The sequence below is a fragment of the Pituophis catenifer genome, unplaced genomic scaffold (assembly GCF_029215685.1).
Source record: "Pituophis catenifer annectens isolate HBS135680 unplaced genomic scaffold, rPitCat1.0.hap2 SCAF_7, whole genome shotgun sequence".
In the NCBI taxonomy this organism is placed as follows: Eukaryota; Metazoa; Chordata; class Lepidosauria; order Squamata; family Colubridae; genus Pituophis; species Pituophis catenifer.
In genome coordinates this window covers 78,417,971-78,439,997 of record NW_027256887.1, presented here as the reverse complement: position 1 = coordinate 78,439,997, position 22,027 = coordinate 78,417,971, and the positions used below count along the sequence as shown (strand labels likewise).

The 22,027-nt window shown below is 41.9% G+C and overlaps 1 protein-coding gene across 7 annotated transcripts in view; it reads right to left on the bottom strand.

The window, feature by feature from the left end:
* The window catches only part of CALD1 (caldesmon 1), a 232,562-nt gene that overhangs the window by 106,650 nt on the left and 103,885 nt on the right, over positions 1 to 22,027 (bottom strand). For 3 of the 7 annotated variants that reach the window (XM_070947695.1, XM_070947697.1, XM_070947700.1), the window contains exons 1-2: positions 16,690 to 17,150; positions 15,838 to 15,946 (exon numbers count right to left, since the gene is read on the bottom strand). In XM_070947695.1, coding sequence (XP_070803796.1) covers positions 15,838 to 15,908 — 71 coding nt within the window. In that variant the 5' untranslated portion in view covers positions 15,909 to 15,946; positions 16,690 to 17,150. Of the gene's footprint in view, positions 1 to 15,837; positions 15,947 to 16,689; positions 17,151 to 22,027 lie in introns of those variants that run through there. The other 4 variants (XM_070947701.1, XM_070947703.1, XM_070947702.1 and 1 more) reach the window with 3 other exon arrangements.

Here is a 22,027-nt window from a genome sequence, read left to right as displayed (position 1 = left end):
ATCTACTAACTTGATGTCAAGTCAGCAAGGATATTTTATAAGTAAGACCATGATCATCTAAGCAAATGAAAGATAAGGCTTAGGACACCAATTCTAGACCTCCAGCAAGGAAGCAAAGACATTTCCTGTTTGCTCCTTTTTCAAACCCTTTTTCTGATTTTGTGCATATACAACCGATGTGAATACATGTCTTGCAATGAGGACCAAGCTCAACCTTTGAGTTTCTATACCCCAACAAGTCATTGCGAACACAATAAAAAAAAGAACGGCCAGAATAAAAAGAAGTGTTTGATGTAAAGAAATACAATTAATTGCGAAATGAATTGAAATCGGATGAATTAAACTAGGGAAATCTCTTATGGACTTTTTGCATAAACATGAAAAAACTGAACATGTCATTTACAGTTTTGATGATTAGATAGGATAAATGACAGAAAGCAGAACAAAGCAAACAAGATGAAACATTTCTAACATTATAACATAGGCAGTAGCATTTATATCCATTTACCCACCAAAACTACCCTGTGAGATAAGTTGGCCTGCAAGTTGGCCTGGTGGCTCAGCAGACTGATAGCATTGTGATTAACACCAGCTGTCTGCAATTACTGCAAGTTCGAATCTCCCCAGGCTCAAGGTTGACTCAGCCTTCCATCCTTTCTAAGGTAGGTAAATTGAGAACCCAGTTTGTGGGGGCAATAAGCTGACTTTGTATAAACATACAAAAGTATGAAGGCTATTGCTTAACTCATTGTAAGCCGCCCTGAGTCTCCGGAGAAAGGCGGCATATAAATTAATTTTTTTTAAAAAAAAAGAGAGAGAGAGGGAGGGACTAGCCCAGTGATGGCTAATCTTTTGCGGACTGAGTGCCCAAAGCGTGTGCGCGCACCCAATCCCCCAAAATGCAATGCTTACACACATACCCTGCCCCCGCACATGCACACATGGTCCCCTTGCACACACCCTACCCCCCCCACTCATATGCACACGCCCTGCCCCCATGCACATGTGTGCAGCCCCCCCACCTTACGCCCCCCACCCTCCAGTGGGTAGGGGGTGTAAGCGGAGCTGAACTGGGGTGACGGTTCACGTGCCATCAGAGAGGGCACTGCGTGCCACCTCTGGCACGCGTGCCATAGGTTCGCCATCAGGGGACTAGCCCAAAGTCACCCAGTCGGCTTTCATGCCTAAGAACTGACTCCGTTTCTAGGTCAGTTTCTCAGTTTCTAGGTCAGCATCTCAACCCCTGCACCAGACTGGTGGAACTTACTCCTAAGTAAGTGAGAGTAGATGGTATTTGGAAGCTTGAAATTGCTTGCTGCCAGGGTAACAAAAGGCCTGTCTGCTCCCAGAATGCTCAATTCTTAAACTTTGGAAACAAATTTGGATACCTTGCCACTCCCCTCACTTTTTGAGGGCATCACCCAAGTGAGGAAAGAACTTCAAAAAATGACCTGCCTCCTTGCTGAGAAATTATTACTTCTGAATGGGTGCTAAATTCTATCAGCATGTTAATGGTCTCTCTCACAAAGCACACAACGTGCCCTCCAATCTATTCTCCGAACGCCTTTTTTCCTCACAAAACAGTGTTTCCCTCAAGCACGTTACAGCTCTCGTATATCCCTTTTTGAAATGCTACTACCATATTTCTACCCCATAGTCCAGATTTATTTTATTTTATTTTATTTTTTATTTTTATTAAATTTATATGCCGCCCTTCTCCCATAGGACTCGGGGCGGCGCACAGAATTAAAAACATATAATAATAAAAATCCTAAAAACAGCCAATATAAAACCCCAAACAGAATAAAATCTTGTAGCAGATCAGGGAAATTGCTGAAACATCCATGTCTTCAGGTCGGTGTGGAAAGAGCGGAGGTCAGGGGCCGTCCGACATACATACAAGGGGATTTATAGCATGGCATTACCATGTTGGCGGTTTTATTTACAGAACTTTTCTTAATGATCACTAGCATGGAATTAGCCTTTTTTTTTTTAATGGCTGAGGAGTCCTTGGTGCTTTCTGAGCTTGCTTGCTTTCTTGCAGACATTTCATTACCTAATTACTGTAAGTTTTCCTGGCTTTTTCCTGGCAATTTTCATGCCAATCACACAACAGCTTCTTAAGCCGTCTACCATAATGCCAATATTTTTCTGGTGAGTTACAAACAGCTCAACGTACAAGTGAAATTAATCTTTTACGCCCGGCATGCCTTATTTTACATTTTCTTCTTGAATGGCACTTGGTTGACCATGCAGTTATTTTCAAAGAGATCCTTCTTCACAATTCACAATTACTTTTGTTTTTCCAAGTCACTTGATTAGCCAGATGTTTGGCCTTTGATAACTGGACTCCATCTCCCGCTGTTGTGTAGTGTAATAATAATAATAATATGCTAAACCTTGTATTTACACTACGCTTATAACTCTTAACACTTTCAACATTACAGTTGCTGCAATCAAAGCCAAAACTGAGGGGGGATCATTTATGAATCAAGATCATAATACTCGGGACAGAAGACATTTAACTTTTTCTTCCTAGAAACAATTTTGAAAGAGTTTTTTTTTAATAAAAAACAGAATCCAATAGAAATAGCACCAGAACAAATGTTTCCATTAGTAAATTGGCCTTATTTTCTTTTAACAATCTATGAGATGACGTTTCCATCCAGGATCAGGAAGAGAAGGAAAGACAAGCCCATTTTCCCTCCATCTCATGGATTCCATCTGCATTAGGTCCCAATCAGTGGTGAAATCCAATTTTTTTTACTACTGGTTCTGTGGGCGTGGCTTGGTGGGCGTGGCAGGGGAAGGATACTGCAAAATCTCCATTCCCACCCGACTCCAGGGGAAGGTTACTGCAAAATCCCCATTCCCTCCCCATTCCTGGGAGAAGGATATTGCAAAATCTCCATTCCCACTCCACTCTGGGTCCAGCCAGAGGTGGTATTTGCCAGTTCTCCAAACTACACAAAATTTCCACTACCAGTTCTCTGAACTGCTCAAAATTTCTGCTACCGGTTCTCCAGAACCTGTCAGAACCTGCTGGATTTCACCCCTGGTCCCAATATTCTTAACTTATTTTTTTACTAAAAAAAAAATAATCCCACTCATACCTCTCCGAAACCTATATCATCCTCCCTTATTCCCACTTTTTTTTTTCTTCCATACTGTACTGCCCAGGGGTTAATTCACATAAAATCTTTCAGGAAATGTAAGTAACATAAGTAAACTGGAGGTACGGCATAGATTTTTGTGGTCCCAGCATTCTTCTTAGTTATGACATCAATGAGTAATTGAACCCAGGTCTCTTCAAAAACCAGCAGTTTTTTTGGGAGGAAAGATAGGGTTAAATAGATAAGCACTTCATTTTCCTCATATTTATGGGCAAAACAACTACAGACAAACTGAAAGCTGAGACGATTCAATGCTGGAATTAATTTTACAAAGTCTATTTAATTTTATAAATGTTCGTAAGGTTCTGGAGGAGTAGAGTACAAGGCCAAAGAATAGAAAATGAAAGGAATGGAATTATGAACGGAATGAAACTGAAATGAAGTAGGGGGCCAGCAATGAAGCACACGTAGTCCTCAACTACCTGTTTCATTTAGTGACCGTTCATTTAGTGACCGTTCAAAGTTACAACAGCACTGAAAAAGATGACTTATCAGCATATTTCATACTTATGACTGTTGCAGCATCCCCATGGTCACATGATCAAAATTCAGATGCCTGGCAACCGACTCATATTTATGACGGTTGCACTGTCCCGGGGTCATGTGATTGCGACCTTCTGACAAGCAAAATCAATGGGGAAACCACTTAACAACCGTGTGACTAATTTAACAACTACAGTGATTCACTCAACAGTTGTGTCAAAGCAAGTTTATAAAATGGGGCAAAATTCATTTAACAACTATCTCACTTAGCAACAGAAAGTTTGGGCTCAGTTATGGTCATAACTCGAAACCTATTACAGTGACCTTTCACATTTACAACCACTGCAGTGTCCCCATAGTTATGTGAGCAAAATTCAGATGCCTGGCAACTAGCATGTTCGAGGGTCATGTGATCACCTTTGTGACCTTCTGACAAGCAAAGACAATGTCAAGCGCAGGAAATCAGGAGTAGAATACATGGCCGAAGGCAGTTCAGATGAATAGATAGCTTTATCGTATGCTAAAGCTCTCTACAAGAATCTGAACTACTGACAGTCAAAGGAGTTGGTGGTAGATAACAGTCAATGGAATTCAAGGTGGGCTGACTTAGATCTCTTGTGGGCACGAAGGGATTCAAGACTGATGACGTGTTTGGCCCTTCCCTCGGACTCAGCCTGGTCACCTCTTACAGTCAATGGGGAAGCCAGATTCACTTAACAACCATGTTACTAATTGAACAATTGCAGTGATTCACTTAACAATTGTGGCACAAAAGGTTGTAAAATGGGGCAAAACTCACTTAACAAGTGTCTTGCTCCATTGTTATCGTAAGTCAAGGACTACCTGTATTTTTAAAGCAAGTTATCAGCTATTTAGTTTTGGGTTTGAACTGAATGTCTCTTTCCCCACGGCCTTGCTCTTCATTATTTAGACCTCAAGGAGCTGCATCATCCTTAAACTCATTCATAATCATCATCAAGAAGCTTTCAGAACAGCGGCAAGAATTGCGTTCACGCAATACTGGAAGGAACACAATACACCACCAGAGGGATTGATCATTCAGAAGGTATATGAATGTGCCAAAATGGATAAATTTACCCTAGAACTAAAAGAAAAAGATGATTCAGAATTTTACGCGGTTTGGGAAAAATGGTACACTTGGATAGATAATAGAAATAAAAATTGGAAATATATATAAGGCTGTTGAGGATTAGATAGTGAATGTATATAATGTATATATTGTATGGAATGTTGATCCAAAGTATACAAAAATGACACCGTCTATTGATTATGTACTAGAGTTGTGTAAATGAAAATTGTAATAAAAATTATTTCAAAAAAAAAAAAAAAGCTTTCAAATACTTAACAATCCAAAATGCAAGCAATCTCTTTTTCAAACTCCATTGTAAGTCACTCCCTAAATCATACCGTTGGCCAAATGTCACAGATGTACTGCAGCACTCCGGCCAAAATATTTGTAGTTCAAAAAATTAAATTGCATTACTGAGATGTAGACATTAAACTACAGAGCTAATCAGTTAACTGAAAGAACCTGCTGAACTCAGCAGAACTATCTTCTAAATAAATAAGACTTCGCATTTGGATAAAACTTTTGAGCCTCTGTCAACAGGTTATTAGTTCCTGAGACAGAAAGCAGAACATTCATTTATCAGATCAAAGAAATATACAACCTTTCCTAACTTGGTAGTAACGGTAGCATAAAAGTGCCACAGTTCTCCGTAGACCTGGGCAATTCAGAGATGTCTACCCGTGGTCATATTTATGATGAGGTGAAAAAATTATAGACCACCGCACAGCACAGAGGAAATTATGTGAGGTTCACAGTTACGTTCCTTCTCCTTATGCATCAAGAGAATACTGTATAAATGGAGAATATGTAACTCATAGTTGGACCAATCCAAACATCCCCAGACCTTCACTACATGCAAACATGGAATGTACCTCTTAGACCCAGTACTCTTCAATATCTTCATAAATGACTTAGATGACGGAATAGAAAGGGAACTCATCAAATTTGCAGATGACACTAAGCTGGCAGGAATAGCCGATACCCCAGAAGACAAGCTCAGGATCCAAAAAGATCTTGACAGACTTGAACAATTGGCCCTATCCAACAAAATGAAATTTAATGTGGAGGAAAGCAAGTTTTTACACCTAGGCAAGAAAAACCAAAGGTACAAGTACAGATTAGATGAAACCTGGCTCAAAAACAAGGACCTTGGAGTCCTAGTGGATGATCACTTAAATATGAGCCAACAGTGTGCGGCAGCAGTCAAAAAGCTAATACAATCCTTGGTTGTATAAACAGAGGCATAGAATCAACATCACATGAAGTATTAGTACCGCTTTATAAATCCTTAATAAGATCATACCTGGAATACTGCATCCAGTTTTGGTCACTACGTTACAAAAAAGATGTTGAGACTATGGGAAAAGTGCAGAGAAGAGCAACCAAGATAATTAAAGGCCTGGAGACTAAAACATATGAAGAACGGTTGCAGGAATTGGGTATGGCCAGTCTAGAGAAAAAAAGGACTAGGTGTGACATGATAGAGGTATTCCAGTATTAGAGGGGCTGCCACAAAGAAGTCAACTTATTTTCCAAAGCACCAGAGGATGGGATAAGAAACAACAGATGGAAACTAATCAAGAAGAGAAGCAACCTGGAATTAATGACAAACTTCCTAACAGTGAGAACAATTAACCAGTGGAACAGCTGGCCTTCAGAAGTTATGGGTGCTACATCACTGGAGGTTTTTAAGAAGAGACTGGACAGCCATTTATCTGAAATGGTAATACAGTGGTCTAAGGCACCCTGTTATTAAGCTGGTTATTAAGACCAGCTGCCTGCAATTACTGCAGGTTCGAATCTCGCCAAGGCTCAAGGTTGACTCAGCCTTCCATCCTTTCTAAGGTAGGTAAATTGAGGACCCAGTTTGTGTGGGCAATAAACTGACTTTGTATAAATATACAAAAGAATGAAGGCTATTGCTTAGCGCATTGTAAGCCACCCTGAGTCTCCGGAGAAGGGCAGCATATAAATCAAATTTTTTTAAAAAAATGGTATAGGGCAGTGATGGCTAACCTTTTTGCCATCGCGTGCCAAAAGCGTGGGGAATGTAGGGGGGTCACGTGTGCATGTGCCCACACCCATAATTCAATGCTCCTGTGCCCCCCCCCCACGCTCCCCACGCTTTTGGCACCCGACGGCAAAAAGTTTACTGGTGGGCCTAATAGGCCTGTTTTCACCCTCCTCAGGCTTCATAGGCTTTCTTGGAGCCTGGGGAGGGTGAAAACAGCCTTCCACACACCCCCAGACACTCTCTAGAGGCCCCTCCGTTGGGCCCGGAAGGCCTTAAAATCAGCTGGCTGGTACGCACATGCAGCTGAGCTAGGGCAACACTCGCGTGCCCACAGATATGGCTCCGTGTGCCACCTGTGGCACCCGTGCCATAGGTTCGCCATCCTGGGTATAGGATCTCCTGCTTGAGCAGGGGGTTCGACTAGAAGACCTCCAAGGTTCTTTCCAGCTCTATTCTGATTGATTGACATTAGATATGAAGAAAGCTGTGGACAAGTAACTTCAATGGCCTATTTACACATCATGTAACATAATGGATGCTTGAGGAAGTGTTTCTAAAAATAAAACTTCAATAAAACTTCATTAGCCAATGTTCCCAAACCTGGATGCCTGCCAAATGTATAGATTTCATTTCCCAGAATGGCCTAGCTAGCATGGTCCTTGTTAACAATGCTGGGAATGTGTACATACACAACTTTAGAGGAATTTGGGAAGGCTGGTCTAAACAGCAACTGTCTCCAGTCTTCCTTTTTTTTTAATTCATTTGTTTAGGAAATGTCCAACCTCAACAATCTTGACAACTTGAGAATGGAATCTAGGGAATTAAATGAGAAATCCCGGCATTTTCTGGGGTTTGCAGAAAAATCGTGGAAGGCCACCCTACCCAGAAGACACGCATGCAGTCTCTCCAGATGGATTCCTGGACTTTTAGCCTAGAGGGAAATAACTCTGATGCATAGCTTTTTAAGTCACTGCAAATATTTTCTTAAATAGTTATAGGCTTACACTCATTTAAAGGGCTCTTTACATTGCCACTGTAAATCAGCAGATGAGAATGAGGGTCAGAGACAAAAAAGTTATTTAATGAAAAAGCCTTTCAGCCATAACAGCAGCATTGGGAGGCTTCTGCTGGAGCATGGAAAATAAATCTTTTAGTTGAGCAGTTGGGTGGTTTACATATGTCCTGAGGGGTCTCTTGAAAAGGCATTCTAGTCTTAGTTACTCGCTCTCTCTCTCTCTTTCTCTCTGGGGAAGGGGTGAAGCTCAGTGGGAGAACCCATATTTTACGTAAGACGAACCAAATCCCCACCATTTCCAATTAGATCAGAAAAAGACCATGTACAGTTAGTCCTTGGCTTACAACCATTCGTTCAGTGACCATTTGAAGTTAAAATGGATGGCACTGAAAAAATGGACAGCATTCCCATGGTCACATGCAGAGGTGGGCTTCACAGAATTTAACAACCAGTTCGCCCCAGCAAGGAAAATGTGAGCATGTGCCTTCTGCGCATAAGCTTTGCTCGCACGTGTGCTTGCACACATGCACATGGCTTAAAAGCTAAAGCTAAATAGGACGGCATAGCACTGGGGCCCACAGGTCACAACTACCAGTTCGCCCCAACTGGTACGAACCGGCTGAATCCCACCCCTGGTCACATGATCAAAATTCAGACGCTTGGCAACTAGTGGTTGCACCTGATCCACGGTTGCAGTGTCCCAGAGTCACGCGATCACTTTTGCTACCTTCTGACAAGCAAAGTTAATGAGCAATCCAGATTCACTTAAACAATCCTGACGAACTTTCAAATTCTCGTGCCATTATTGAAATCCTATGAGGTTGGTTTTTTTTAATCAGAATGCTAAAATATCGCGATGACTTACAAACGTTTTTTTGCCAGTGGTATTAGCGTGGAGGTCAGGTTATATGCTGCCACATGGAAAGCGTTATCGTGTTTCAGTTTTTCAAGCGCCCAAATATTCTAGTTATTTTCCTGCAGCAAAACTAATGTCCTCTAGGCATCCTTGCTTTCCATGTGGAAATAATGGCATGAGAATTTTAAAAGTTCATCAGACAGTGTTAATACAAGAATGTTGTTTTAGAATATGAATATCTCTTAGGGACTTGATAGATCTTCTGATAGTGGATCAATCCAAAATCACTTTCTTCAGTGTCTTCAGTGTAACTGAAAATGGTCACTAAACTCAGACTATAAGAAAAGTAATTCAACCAGCCAGAGGTCTAGCAATGCGAAAGTTGATGCAAATCACATTAAGTTCTATTGACTGATTGCCAAACTCAGTATAAAGCATAATTCTATAATCTGTCTGAAAAATAATACTTTAGTTCAGAATTATCCTTATGATTTATAAAGTTTCTCCTACAGTAGATTTTTTAAAATATAATCCTGACATTTTCTTAACAATATAGTGGAGAATGCCATGCTCGGATTGAAAGCCAAGGCTTTCTAGAATATATACAATCCAAAACAGGGGTGGGTTCTACTTACCTTTACTACCAGTTTGTAATGGGATCACGTGCGCGCAAGTGAAGCAAGATTGCTTTTGATGACATCAGGGTCAGTGGGCGGAGCCTCCCGTCGGTTTTACTACCAGTTCTATAGAACCGGTCCGAACCGGGGGCAACCCATCACTGATCCAAACCTACATGGTATTAGTCCAAAAATTTTAAATTTCTAAAGTAATGCAGGAATTATGGAAAATGAATTTTGTACTTTCTGAGTAATCCAAAAGTTCCATTAAAAATGCTAATACTTTGCTAAAACAATGGATTTTGAGAGGTCCTTGATGCTCTCTGGGCTTGGTTATTTTCTTGCAAACATTTCATTAACTAAATTAAATAAAATCATCATCTGATGATGTTATCTAGTTTGAGTAATGGAACATCTGCAAGAAAACAACCAAGATCAAGAGCACAAAGGACCCCTCATTTCAATCCTAAACTACAAATATTCTCTTCTATTGATACAATGGATTTTGGAACTAGTTTTAAAATTCCAATTGTTTAATTAGTTACCATAGTTGTCGGATGCGAAGAATCAGGACCACAATTTAAGTTACAGTCAAGTTGATTTATTACTCATGTATATACACAAGAATCTAGTCAACTGCCCATCAGCACTAAATTGGTGCTAGATAAAGAATTAACACAATTCAAGAAAAGTTGGACTTAGACCAATTGTGGGAATGCCTCAACTCTAGGTTAATTACGCCCTTGATTCTGCCCCCCACCCCCAGACTCTGCCACTCCTTCTCCTACAATAGTACACTAATCATTTGTTAATCCACTGATAGCTACAGTAATACAAATATATTCCCAGGTATGCCAATTTGGGCTATGATGCCACGTTACACTTTTTCATCAATATTTTTTGGAACACTAACCAAATTTCTTTTAGTTCTTCTGGAATTGAGAAAATGCCAAAGGGATATTTACCCCAATGCTGAATTATTTCATTGTTTTATAAAAGAGGAACCGGATTGGAGGAAGTATGGCCAGCTAAATCAGATTCATTTAGAGGCCAACACTATTTCTTCAAAGGGGTGGGCTGCTTCTCTTCTAATGAACATTCTCGTTCTCGTTTTTTTTAATAATGTCTCTAGTGGCTTCCCCCAGTTGTGGGGAAATTGTGTCTTCTCCAGAAATAATGGGATTGCCACTTCCCAAATTCCAGCCAATATGCTCAAATCCTGCAGGTTGTGATCCTATTACAATTGGAAGGTATCTGATTTAAGCAGAAGGCAGTAGAGATGGGCAGTTTCAATTCCCCTCACTCTATCAATCTCACTTGCTCATCTTTGTATTTGCAAGTTTAGTTTCCTTTATTGGTTTGCTAACCTATTTTTAAAAAAATCTATCTCACAATTTGCATGTGTCTTGAGTATTTTTCTCCAAAATGCATTTTTGTTTGAAACATTTCCTGAAGTATAGATTGGCACAATTTCCTCTAACAAAAGTATGTTGGCACGCGGTCCATATTCGTGCAGACTTTCCTTTAATAACGATTTGTTTTAACTAGCAAACCACCATTAACAAACCAATAAAAATGCAAAGCATTTCAAAGCAGACCTAAGTTTGGTTTCATGGATTGGTCTGGAAGACAAATTAAGTTCAGTTTACATGAGTGCTTTACGGACAGGAAGGCAGGATATAAACCGAAATAACAATAATAACATTGTGATGTAAACAAATCTCTCTCTCTCATGCGACCTGTGGAGTTGAGCACAAGACATGACGTGGTATCCTACCCTTAAGAAGAAGTGCAGTAGAAGACGTGCAGTAGAACAGGATTGAAGAACTATGGCTCTTTTATGACTTGTGGACTTCAACTGGCCCAGGAATTCTGGGAGTTGAAGTCCACAAGTCAAAAAACAGCCATAGTTCCCCAACTCTGATAGTAGAAGGACATTCAATACAAGAATAACCAGACTTGTCATCACTCTTATTATTCTAGACATCACCAAGAAAAGGACAAAAAGAAACATGAAAGTATCAAGAGTTCTGCATTGCTAATAACCGCTTTATGACTTTTTCCATTGACCAAAGGTTCAAAACTTGGCTAACGTTATTAAAGCCATGTTAGGGCATAATTGTTGTGTTCACATAACATTATGAGCAAAAATAAGCCATGTTATGGTTTACTCAGATGGTCTGGTTTACAGACTATGCTAACCGAATTGCTGGATCTCCCACAGCAAACTGAACCACAAACCATCCAATCCTATTTTGGGATAGTGGGCTATGTAAATCCTGCTAACCCAATAACTTAAACTGTAGTTTCCAAATAACTGAACAGATGGGGTTTTATCCGTGGAACATTTTTGAAGTAGAAAGGTGTTAAGGTTTTAGCTGGCCTAGAAAGTACAGTTTTATTGGGAAGTCCTCAGCCTCCTAGTTTCAAATATTTGGAGGTGAGCTATTTCTGCTCTTTGATTGGCAGGAGAAGAAATAGGAAGGGTGGAAATTGATACATGCTTATTGTTTTACATGCTCCAGAAATGAATCTTAGACTAAATAGTAGATTTAAGTTCCAGTTATGTAGGAGAAGGAATGGCAGAACCTGGGGGTGGAGATAAAAGAGAAATCAGCCTAGAATCCCTACGTAGCCATAAGCAGACTAAGTTCATCACCACCCTTGAATTTTTTTGACCCTTATTTAACTCCAACAGGTGCTAACGTTAGATGAGGAGATTCTTGTGCATAGATTATGTGGCAATAAATCGACTTAAGGTATGGTTGAAGGTATGCCCTTTAGGCAATTATATTTTGGGCATACGTTCAACCAATGCTATAGTCCCGTGATGGCGAACCTATGGCATGCGTGCCACAGGTGGCACGCGGAGCCATATCAGTAGGCATTGCCGTATGTCAGCTGCAGCGCACATGCGCGCACCGGCCAACTGATTTTCAGGCCTTCCAGGGCCCCCGGAAGTCAGGAAACAAGCTGTTTCCGGCTGCCAGAGGGCCTCCCAGGGGGGAGGCCGTTTTCATCCTCCCCAGGCTCCTAGAAAGCCTCTGGAGCCTGGGAAGAACGAAAAACGGGCTACCAGGCCCATCGTGCCGTCACGTGCCAAAAGCGGGGGCAGCACGGGGGGCTCACGCACACATGCGCGGGGGGCAGGGTGCATTGAATTATGGGTATGGGCACGCACGCACACAACCCCCCCGCACTCCCCCCGCTTTTGGCACGTGATGGCAAAAAGGATAGCCATCACTGCTATAGTCAGATCTGTAGTTAAATAAGCCTTTGCTGGACACTGGCTGAGAATATATCTTCCTAAACCAGAGTGCCTTTGCCAATCCCTGCTATCTACTGACTTGCTGCTGTTCCTCCTAGCTGGAGCTAGATCACTGGAACTCTTTATGGGATGAAGAAAGTAGAGGAATAAAAGAAGGCCAGGCTCTTCCAAGAAAAGTATTTCTTATTACCCTATCAGTAGGAGGTAGTTCCTACTGGTCTCTGAGAGAAATGGAGGATAACACCAAGAACATCTTGTCCAAGCTTCCTTGGGTGCAATTCCAGCAAACAATGAATTTGTATGTGCATCTTTGATTTGCAAACTGATTAAATCCCCAAATCAATTAAAAGCAACAGAGATGTCAAGTCCAGCTTCTCAACACTGTCCCTTCATGCATACATACAAATATAGCCTTGGTACAATACATACAAATAGAGCCTTGGTGGTACAGTGGTTTAAAGCACCCTGTTATTAAGAACAGCTGCCTGCAATTACTGCAGGTTCGAATCTCGCCAGGCTCAAGGTTGACTCAGCCTTCCATCCTTTCTAAGGTAGGTAAATTGAGGACCCAGTTGTGGGGGCAATAAGCTGACTTTGTATAAATATACAAAAGGATGAAGGCTATTGCTTAACTCATTGTAAGCCGCCCTGAGTCTCCGGAGAAGGGCGGCATATAAATCAAATTAAAAAAAAAAATACCTGGCTAGCAAATGATTTGAACTCTACAACAATTTGAGAAAAGCAAATATTTACCTCCTTCCAGCAGTGGCTTCTACCTCTGGCACACCATCTCAGTTTTGGAGCCTACGCTGCTTGTCCCATATGCTGCTCTCATCTGTTTCTTAAGATAGTTTCAAGTTTCAGTTTCCAGTCCAGATTGCAGTGGATTGGCAACAGGACTAGGCTGGTGCTTCATCTGGATTACGGCCATCGTAAGACTTGTGCAGTTGTTCCCAGATTGTGCCCTTCCCATCCTCACTGGCTGGTTCTTGTGTGGACCAGCCTATTAGTGTATGCCTTTTCCTTTTAGGGGCTACTACTCATGTGCATCTTAAATCTTGCCAGGCTCAAGGTTGACTCAGCCTTCCATCCTTTCTAAGGTAGGTAAATTGAGGGCCCAGTTGTGGGGGCAATAAGCTGACTTTGTATAAATATACAAAAGGATGAAGGCTATTGCTTAGCGCACTGTAAGCCGCCCTGAGTCTCCAGAGAAGGGCGGCATATAAATCAAATTTAAAAAAAAAATGCCACACATATAAGTGCCTTCATTTCTCATCCCACCGTATCTGCCTTGTCACTAATGTGGACCCTTCTTAGTTTTTCTTTTTCTTTTCCCTTTATGGCGCCACCATCACCGTGATGCTAGAAACAACCGAAGAAACAGGGAATATACATTGTTCTTTCGTCCCTACGTTCCTCTGTAAACCTATGAAAACTCTGCAGCAAAGAAGAACCGATCCTTCCATTTCATGGAAATAAAATAGCAGCTTTCTTATGGGGCAACCTAAAGGTGTTATTTAAAAAATAAAAAAAGGCAAGGGAGGCTTTGCAGGAGGAGAGAAAGCAAGAGAAACATCCTTCACTCAATCTGGGCAGAAAGTGAAAGTAGACCATATAAGTGTGGAAAAAGAGTATGAACTTCTATGGTTGAGGATAGCTCGTTGACTTAGATATTTGTTGACTCAGCTACAAGATTACCCCGTTTCCCTGAAAATAGGACCCAACCAGAAAACAATACCAAGAGCCCTGGTAGCGCAGCCGACTAAAGCACTGTTATTAATATCAGCTGCCTGCAATTACTGCAAGTTCAAATCTCACCAGGCTCAGCCTTCCATCCTTTCTAAGATAGGTAAAATGAGGACCCAGACTGTGGGAGCAATAAGCTGACTTTGTATATATATACAAAAGTATGAAGGCTATTGCTTAACGCATTGTAAGCCGCCCTGAGTCTTCGGAGAAGGGCGGCATATAAATCAAACCAAAAAAAAAAAAAATTCCTAGCATGATTTTTCAGGATGCTCGTAATATAAGCCCTACCCCTCAAAATAAGCCCATTAAGATTGTCAGCCAGATGGATGCATTTAGTACCGTATTTCCCCCCAAAATAAGATCTAACCAGAAAATAAGGCCTAATGCGTCTTTTGGAGCAAAAATTAATATAAGACCCGGTCTTATTTTTGGGGAAACACAGTATTTGGGGGGGGAAACTGCCAACCAGTACAGAATATACAGTAATCCAGGGCAATGACTAGTCACAGGCGGGGAGAGGGGCTCTCAGGCACTGCAGTGGATCAGAGCTTGAGCTCCTACCAGATCAGAATGAAGCACTAGAATTGAAGCCACTATCGTGGCTGGGTCAACCATTTTGAATAAAAACTGGTGGGATGCATTTGCGGTGGGCTGGGAATGGAGGAAGATGCCATCCATCCCTGCACTTAGCAAGTGGCAAGTGGCCCATACCAGCCATGGGTCAAGCAGAAGATGCAGATCTGTTCTCATTTCTAGACAAGTAGCCAATTTCTCCAAGGGAACAACAGTAATTGTTTGCAAAAGTCCCCCAGGGACACCTCCGTTGATTTTGGGGCTGCCACTTGATCCCTACACAGGCAGTATGTTGGGGGGAAAGTTCTGAATGAAGGAGAAAGGGTTAAACAGCTCCTTTACCTAGATTCTTGCATAGGGGAAATGCATCTGAGATACATCATCAAACAGATATCCACAAGACCAGGGGCTTCCCTGAGAATCTCTGCTGGTTTGTCTTTGTCCTACATCTAATCTGCTGGACCCCAATGTTGAATTCCTTCAAATAAAAAATACACCAGCCAAACAAGCAATGCTTGGTTCTATGGGACTAAATCTGAGAGACTTCACTAAAATCAGGCATTGTCCGCATTAATAATTAATAAACAATATTTACTGATGAATAATCGACTTTTAGAACACATTAAAAGCCTATCAAGCATCCTATCACAGGCTGTCCAAGACAATCACGTCTACATAATAGTGGTTAGACACATTGAACTGGGCTATTACCACTCCTCCTGCTCGTCTTCTAATAAAACCAATAAACACCAAACAAGTTTCATATCTGCCTCCTGTCGTCTCTTCCAGTTCAGAAATTCTCTCCGGAGGCACAACTCAGGCCACACAGAATTCGCAGAAAGCCTTCACAGAGAGGAACCTTTAATGTTTTTTTCGCAAACATCTGGACCATGCATTGATTTGCACCCAGATTATTAAGCGGATGAAGTTTCAAAGTCAATGTTTAAAAAAATACATATTAAAAATCAGGCACCATCAATGTTCTCAAATATTACCCACCTCTCTGTTTCCAGGCGCATTTCCTCCCGTTTTTGTCTCCTAAGTTCTCTGCGACGTTCGAAGTCGTCCATGATATATATTCAAGTTCAGATAAATCCCCCAAATCAGACTGAATTTGAGAAAGAGAGAGAAAGAAGGGGTGGGAAAGTCAGAACTAGGCATGGAAATGAAGCCTCTCATTGACAGAATCATACCCAAGTATAGTCATGTTCACATTCCCAGTTAGAAAGATTCTCCAGAATCACCAAACAGTTTATTAAATGTTTTAGCAAGTTTCCCTTTGGGAGTCCGCTTCCTTGCTGGAAATTAAAACAAAGCTGTAACATTTTACGTTTTATGAAAGAAGCAGATGGGGTACGTCTTAAAAGAAGTATTTATGCTTCCTGGCGTCTTCCTCCCACTATACGTGTTTAGCAAAATAATAATGACAATTTTCAGCGAGATGTGCAAATTTGCCACTAATGATAAACTGGAAGCACAAAGGAGGTTATTTCACTGTAGCCTCAGGTTTGCACCATGGCAGATGTGCAACAGTCAGAAAAGAATTTGTAACGGTCAAACACAGTTTTCCAACAGCAAAATATTATCTTGCACTTCAAGGCTACTTTCTTTGCTAAGCACAAAGCTGAAAGCATGCGTTTTGGAAAGGTTAAAAGTGGAAATCCTGCCGTCGGTAGGAACAAAAGAGGCAAATGGTTAAAATACACACACACACACACCTTTAAAATGTTGCTCTAAATCCTCCTTAAAAAAAAAAATTAAAGCCGACATTTAAGATGCAGGGAGGGTTGGGGGGAAAAAAAAGAAAGAATTGGACAAATCGAAGCATCTGCAATTTAAATCTGCACCTACCTTCTTCTTGTTAGGTTTACTCCATAAAATATTTGCCCCTTTATAGCTCCTTCATGCGCAAAAGCCTTTCAGGCTTTGGTTTATTTCCTATCGAGACAAATATAGGAGAATTCTCCTGCAGGCCCACCAAGTAAAAAAACGACTACCAGAAAAGGGAAAGCTGTTCTCTTTTTGTCCCGGCTTTGTTTACAGAGCTGTCAGTGGTTAGTTAAACTCTGCCTGGAATCTAGCATTTAAGGCCTGCTCCAGGACCCGTTTCCTGTGTTGAGCTGGAGGCCCTCAACTTCCTTTGGAATTCTAGCCTAGACTCTGTGCTCAGGGTTTCTTTTTCTTTCTTCCTTCTTCTTCTTTTTTTTTTTTTTAAAGTAACTTTCCCCTCCTCCTTTCAAAATTTCCAAGTTTTTTTATGGCAGTCCATATCCAGGCATTTTTACAGTGAATTTAGAATGGGCAAACATGAGACGAACGTACACTTGCTAGTCTAAAGAAGCAAAAAGAATTCTGTGTTAGTGAATGCTTGTTTGCTGATTATTAAGAGAGATGTGTATGTGTGACTGTCAGAGTGTGTGTGTGTGTGTGTGTGTGTGGTCTGTGGTACAGGTAGTCCTACACTTACAAATCATTCATTTAGTGATCGAAGTTACAATGGCACTGAAATATGACTGCTTTTCACATGATCGTTGTAGCATCCTAGTGGTTGCGTGTACAAAATTCAGACCCTTGACAACTGGCGTGTATTTATGACGGTTGTGGTGTCCCCGGGGGGGGGGTCATGTGATGACCTTTTGTATCCTGACAAACAAAATCAACGGAAAAGCCAGATTCACTCAACAACCGTGTTACTAACGTAACAATGGCAGTGATTCACTTAGCAACTGGGGCAAGAACGGTCGTAAAATGGGGGCAAAACTCACTCAACAACTATCTCGCTTAGCAACAGAAATGGTGGGCTCAGTTGTGGTTGTAAGTCGAGGGTTTCCTGTACAACACAGCTTTGGGTGTTTGGAGTGCCCACCTTTATGCGACATACTCTCCATACACATCCTTAAGTGAAGTTATCACCACCATTACTTATTTTATGGAAGTCCCTCAAGACCTGGCTATGTCATCAGGCCTGCAGATGCTCGGAGAAACTGAGGTGGCTTCATCTATATACCGGTATATAAAAGCGAAAACCACTCACGCCGTAATCATGAAATCTCCAGAACCGTAAAGCCTACAAACTTGAAATTTGCCACGTATGTTCCTATTGGCTTCTAGGTGCTCACTAAGAAAGGGTTTTTCGAAATGACCATCAGAGCATTAGTATTTCCTATATTATGAGTAACATGCTCTGATGCTAAGGAGTTCTACTCCACCTCCCTACCTGAAAAGAAATCTGTTCCAAATGCAAAACACAAGCAGAGGAGAGGAGTTTCACTTTCAGTTTTACTTTCACAGCAGCAACCAGGGGATACGATAGAGGAGGCTTCTGTGGGGCAAGGCTGAGGGAAAGAAGGGGATAGGATAGGGGAGGCTTCTGTGGGGCAAGGCTGAGGGAGAGAAGGGGATAGGATAGGAGAGGCCTCTGTGTGGCCAGCCTGAGAGAGAGAAGGGGATAGGATAGAGGAGCTTTCTGTGGAGCAAGCCTGAGGGAGAGAAGGGGATAGGATAGGAGCAGTGCTGGTATTCAGAAAGTTCGCACCACTTCAGGAGAACTGATTGTTAACTTTCTGAGCAGTTTGGCAAACTGGTTGTTGGAAGAAATCATTAGGGCAGAGAACCGGTTGTTAAATTACTTGAATCCCACCACTGGATAGGAGACATTTCTTTCAGGCAAGGCTGAGGGAGAGAAGGAGAGAGGAGTGGCCGATCATAACTACTCATTAATTTCCAAGCTATAAGTGTCAGTTTATCAAGCCCAATCACATAGTTTCATAGCGAAGCACGGGTATCCAGCTAGTTATTAATATTAAATCTCCCGTATGCCTGTATGATGTTTTAAAAAGCTTTTTAATAATGATAGTTTTTTAACATACATTTATTGTTTGTATCTTGTTATAAGGTGCCTATTTTTGTGAGATGGGCAGACATATAAATTTAATAAATAAAATCTGTCTTTTAGGGTCTATTTTCATTACAAAGAAATGATATCAACCCACAGGGGCAGTGGTAGGATTCAACCGGTGTAACAACCAGTTCACTGAACCGTCTGAACTGGTACGAACCAGTAGAATCCCACCCCTGCACAGGGGGTGGTACAAGGAGTAATCCAGCCCTTTGGGTCGATGCAAGAATGTCCTCCTATTGCAGATCTTCAACGCAACAACCACTGCTTAGCAATGCACCCCAAAATTGTAGGACAAGTAGCAATAGTAGTAAGACAAATAAGTAATGCTTCTTAGTTAACATTAGTAATAAAAAATACATGCTGTCATTCCGAAAAGTTTTTTATAAGGCATTTACATGATGTCACCTCAATCATACATTTATTTCTATTTTGTTACAACCCCAACTGTGTTCCTGGTAAAATCCAAATGGTCGGATGGAGACTCTATCCTTTTGTTGGAAGAAATATCCATCTGGTTCAGTTCCAAGCTAGAAGATAGGCCCTGGAGACAAAATGGAGGCTGGAGGCTGATTACAAAGAGGGCTTAATAGTGAAGTAGAACCACCAAGCATATGGTTCTGGGCAGCTGACCACATGGAGTTGAGAGTGGGGGAGATTTATACCTTCTCTTGGGCTTTGCACTTGAACTTCCTATTCCTGTGCAAGAACATGTATTCTATTAGCTATTGTCAGACTCCCATAGGGCCATGTACAAATCCTAGGAGTTTGTCTGAGCTTAAGTTTGGTTGAAGTTTGGCTGATGCAATGAAGGGGCTTGTTGGGCAATTCCTATTGTGGCTGAAGCCTAACCCTACCTTTGTTCAGAGCCAGACCTTGCTGCAGGGAGTAATGGATTACCAAATCTGCATTTCTAAAAGCTGGGCTTAGTTTAGTATCTGCTTGGGGGCAGGGAACTGGGGCTCTGAGTTTCTGTCTCCCTTAAAAAAAAATATTTCTCTTTTAGGGGAAATATTTTATCCTGCCTTTTTTAAAATATTTCTCAAAATATTTCATTCTTCTAGGAGAAGGGTAGCTTCCCACACTTTGAAAAAGCTTTCATTCATCAATTATCATGCTATATCAAACACGGTTCTATTGTATCGAATTGGTGATACGAAATAGGTAGTCTTAACTATTAAGATTGTTTAGGATCTCTGACAATTCCAGCTTGACATTACATTTTACCATGGAATATTGTTTAGAATTAGGTTGGTTGGTTTTGGTAGAGCTTCTCAATGTCATCATGTACAAAATATAGCAATTAATCACTTTAAAAGCTGAATTGTTCTCCCCCACCCCCCATTAGAAACTCACAGTGCTGTGGCATTTTGGTTATGGAACAAAAATGTTCAGTCTTTAGTGCGTTCCCTGTATTGTTTCCACAGTGCCTAATTCCTGGCTGTGCTGTATCTACTATGCCCCACAGTAGGTTGATTCCAATGGAAGTCACAGGTCATTGGGCTATTTTCTGGGGGGGGGGTTTACTGCCAGCTAAGCCCACCTATGGGGCCTGTTCAAGCACAGACTCTTGGTGTAGCACTGGTCTTTAGCCCCATATATACTGTACATATGTGGGAAGAAATGTCCATCTGGTTCAGTTCCAAGCTGGGAGAAAGACACTGGAAACATGGCGGCTGATTGGAAAGATGGTTTATTGATGGTTTATTGTGATTCTGGGTAGCTGACAAAATGGAGTTGAGAGTGGGTGAGTTTTTATATCTTCTATATGGGCTTTCTATTTGAGCTTCCTGTGCAAGAACAAGTCCTTTAATTTTCTATTGGCTGTTGTCAGATTCCTATGGGGTCATGTAGGGTTTGTGTAGGGGTCATAGCTGGCTCTATAGGTAAAAGAGGAAATGCAAATCCTAGGTCCGTGATGGCGAACCTTTGGCATGCGTGCCACAGATAGCACGCATAGCCGTATCAGTGGGCATGCAAGCTCAGCTCTGGCACGTGCATGATTTTCGGGCCTTTTTGGGCCCACTGGAAGTAGGGAAGGGCCCTCCAGAGGGCCTCAGGTGGTGATGGGAAGCCGTTTTTGCTGGCAGAGCACTCGGGCCACCACAGGCACCTCAACATGAGTAACGTCAAGCTGGCCACGCCCACCCCATCCACGCTCCCCATCCCCCGAGGTCAAACACAACCCTGAGGCGGCCCTCAATGAAATCGAGTTTGACACCCCTGCTCTATTTATACTGGTCTACCACAGCAATAAACCAATTAAATTGATATTGAGAATCTGTGATGAGATTGTCTAGTGATAGGCAAAATTTTAAATTAATATATGCCTCATTCAGCTCTGGGGTGGGCTGCTGGGGGTTCGCAGGGTTCGGGAGAACCTCTAGCTAAGATTCTGTGCAGTTTGGAGAACCCCCAAATCTCACTCCTGGCTGGCCCCTCCCGCCCCACCCTGCCCCTCCCAAGAGTCCGCACGCGGCCCGTTTGGATGCAGGTAAGTGCAGGAGGCTCAGGGAGGGCAAAAAACGGACCTACCGGAAGTTCGGGAAGGCAAGAAATGGACTTGTTTCTGGGCTCCAGAGGGCCTCCAGAGCCTGGGGAGGTCATTTTTGCCCTCCCGGAGACTCAAGGAAAGCCTCCAGAGCCCAGGGAAGGCAAACACACACATACACACGGTGCCGTGGTGCAGGAGGCCGACTAAGCCACACTCACCATGGGCACGCCCACCCAGCAACCGGGCAGAGAACCCCTTGCTAAAATTTTTGAAGCCCACCCTTGATTTTCAGCTCTATAGAAGTTCCACATGGATTTATCCTTGGAAGATATCTGAAAAGGGCCAATAGTCCACAGCTGATGAATACATTATCTGCAGAAATGTGCCTAGAAAGGACTAAAGTTTATAAAAGAGACAGCCTGAAGTTATCTGTGGAATGGCCCACCCTCATTACCTTGGAGAGACAACTTGAACTGATTGCTCTGTTCTTAAAGACATCGTGTAGGGTATGGAACAGCTCATTCTGAGAGCAAACTGTGCATTCTAACCCTTGTGTATATATAATGTAATGCTTTATTTGTGTGCAATCGCATCTGTTGGACCACAAGCAAGCAACCCAAGGAAGAAGAAAGAACAAATTGCCCCCCCCATCCTTCATCTAAAAAAATGAAGCAAGCTAACACATCTCTGACTTGAGCATAAGTTGTTTAAACTGGCACCCTAATCTGACCACATGTCAAGCATTCTTCTGCAGTATCTAAAAGAATGAGGTTCTTAGTCTGTCTTAAAGGAAAACA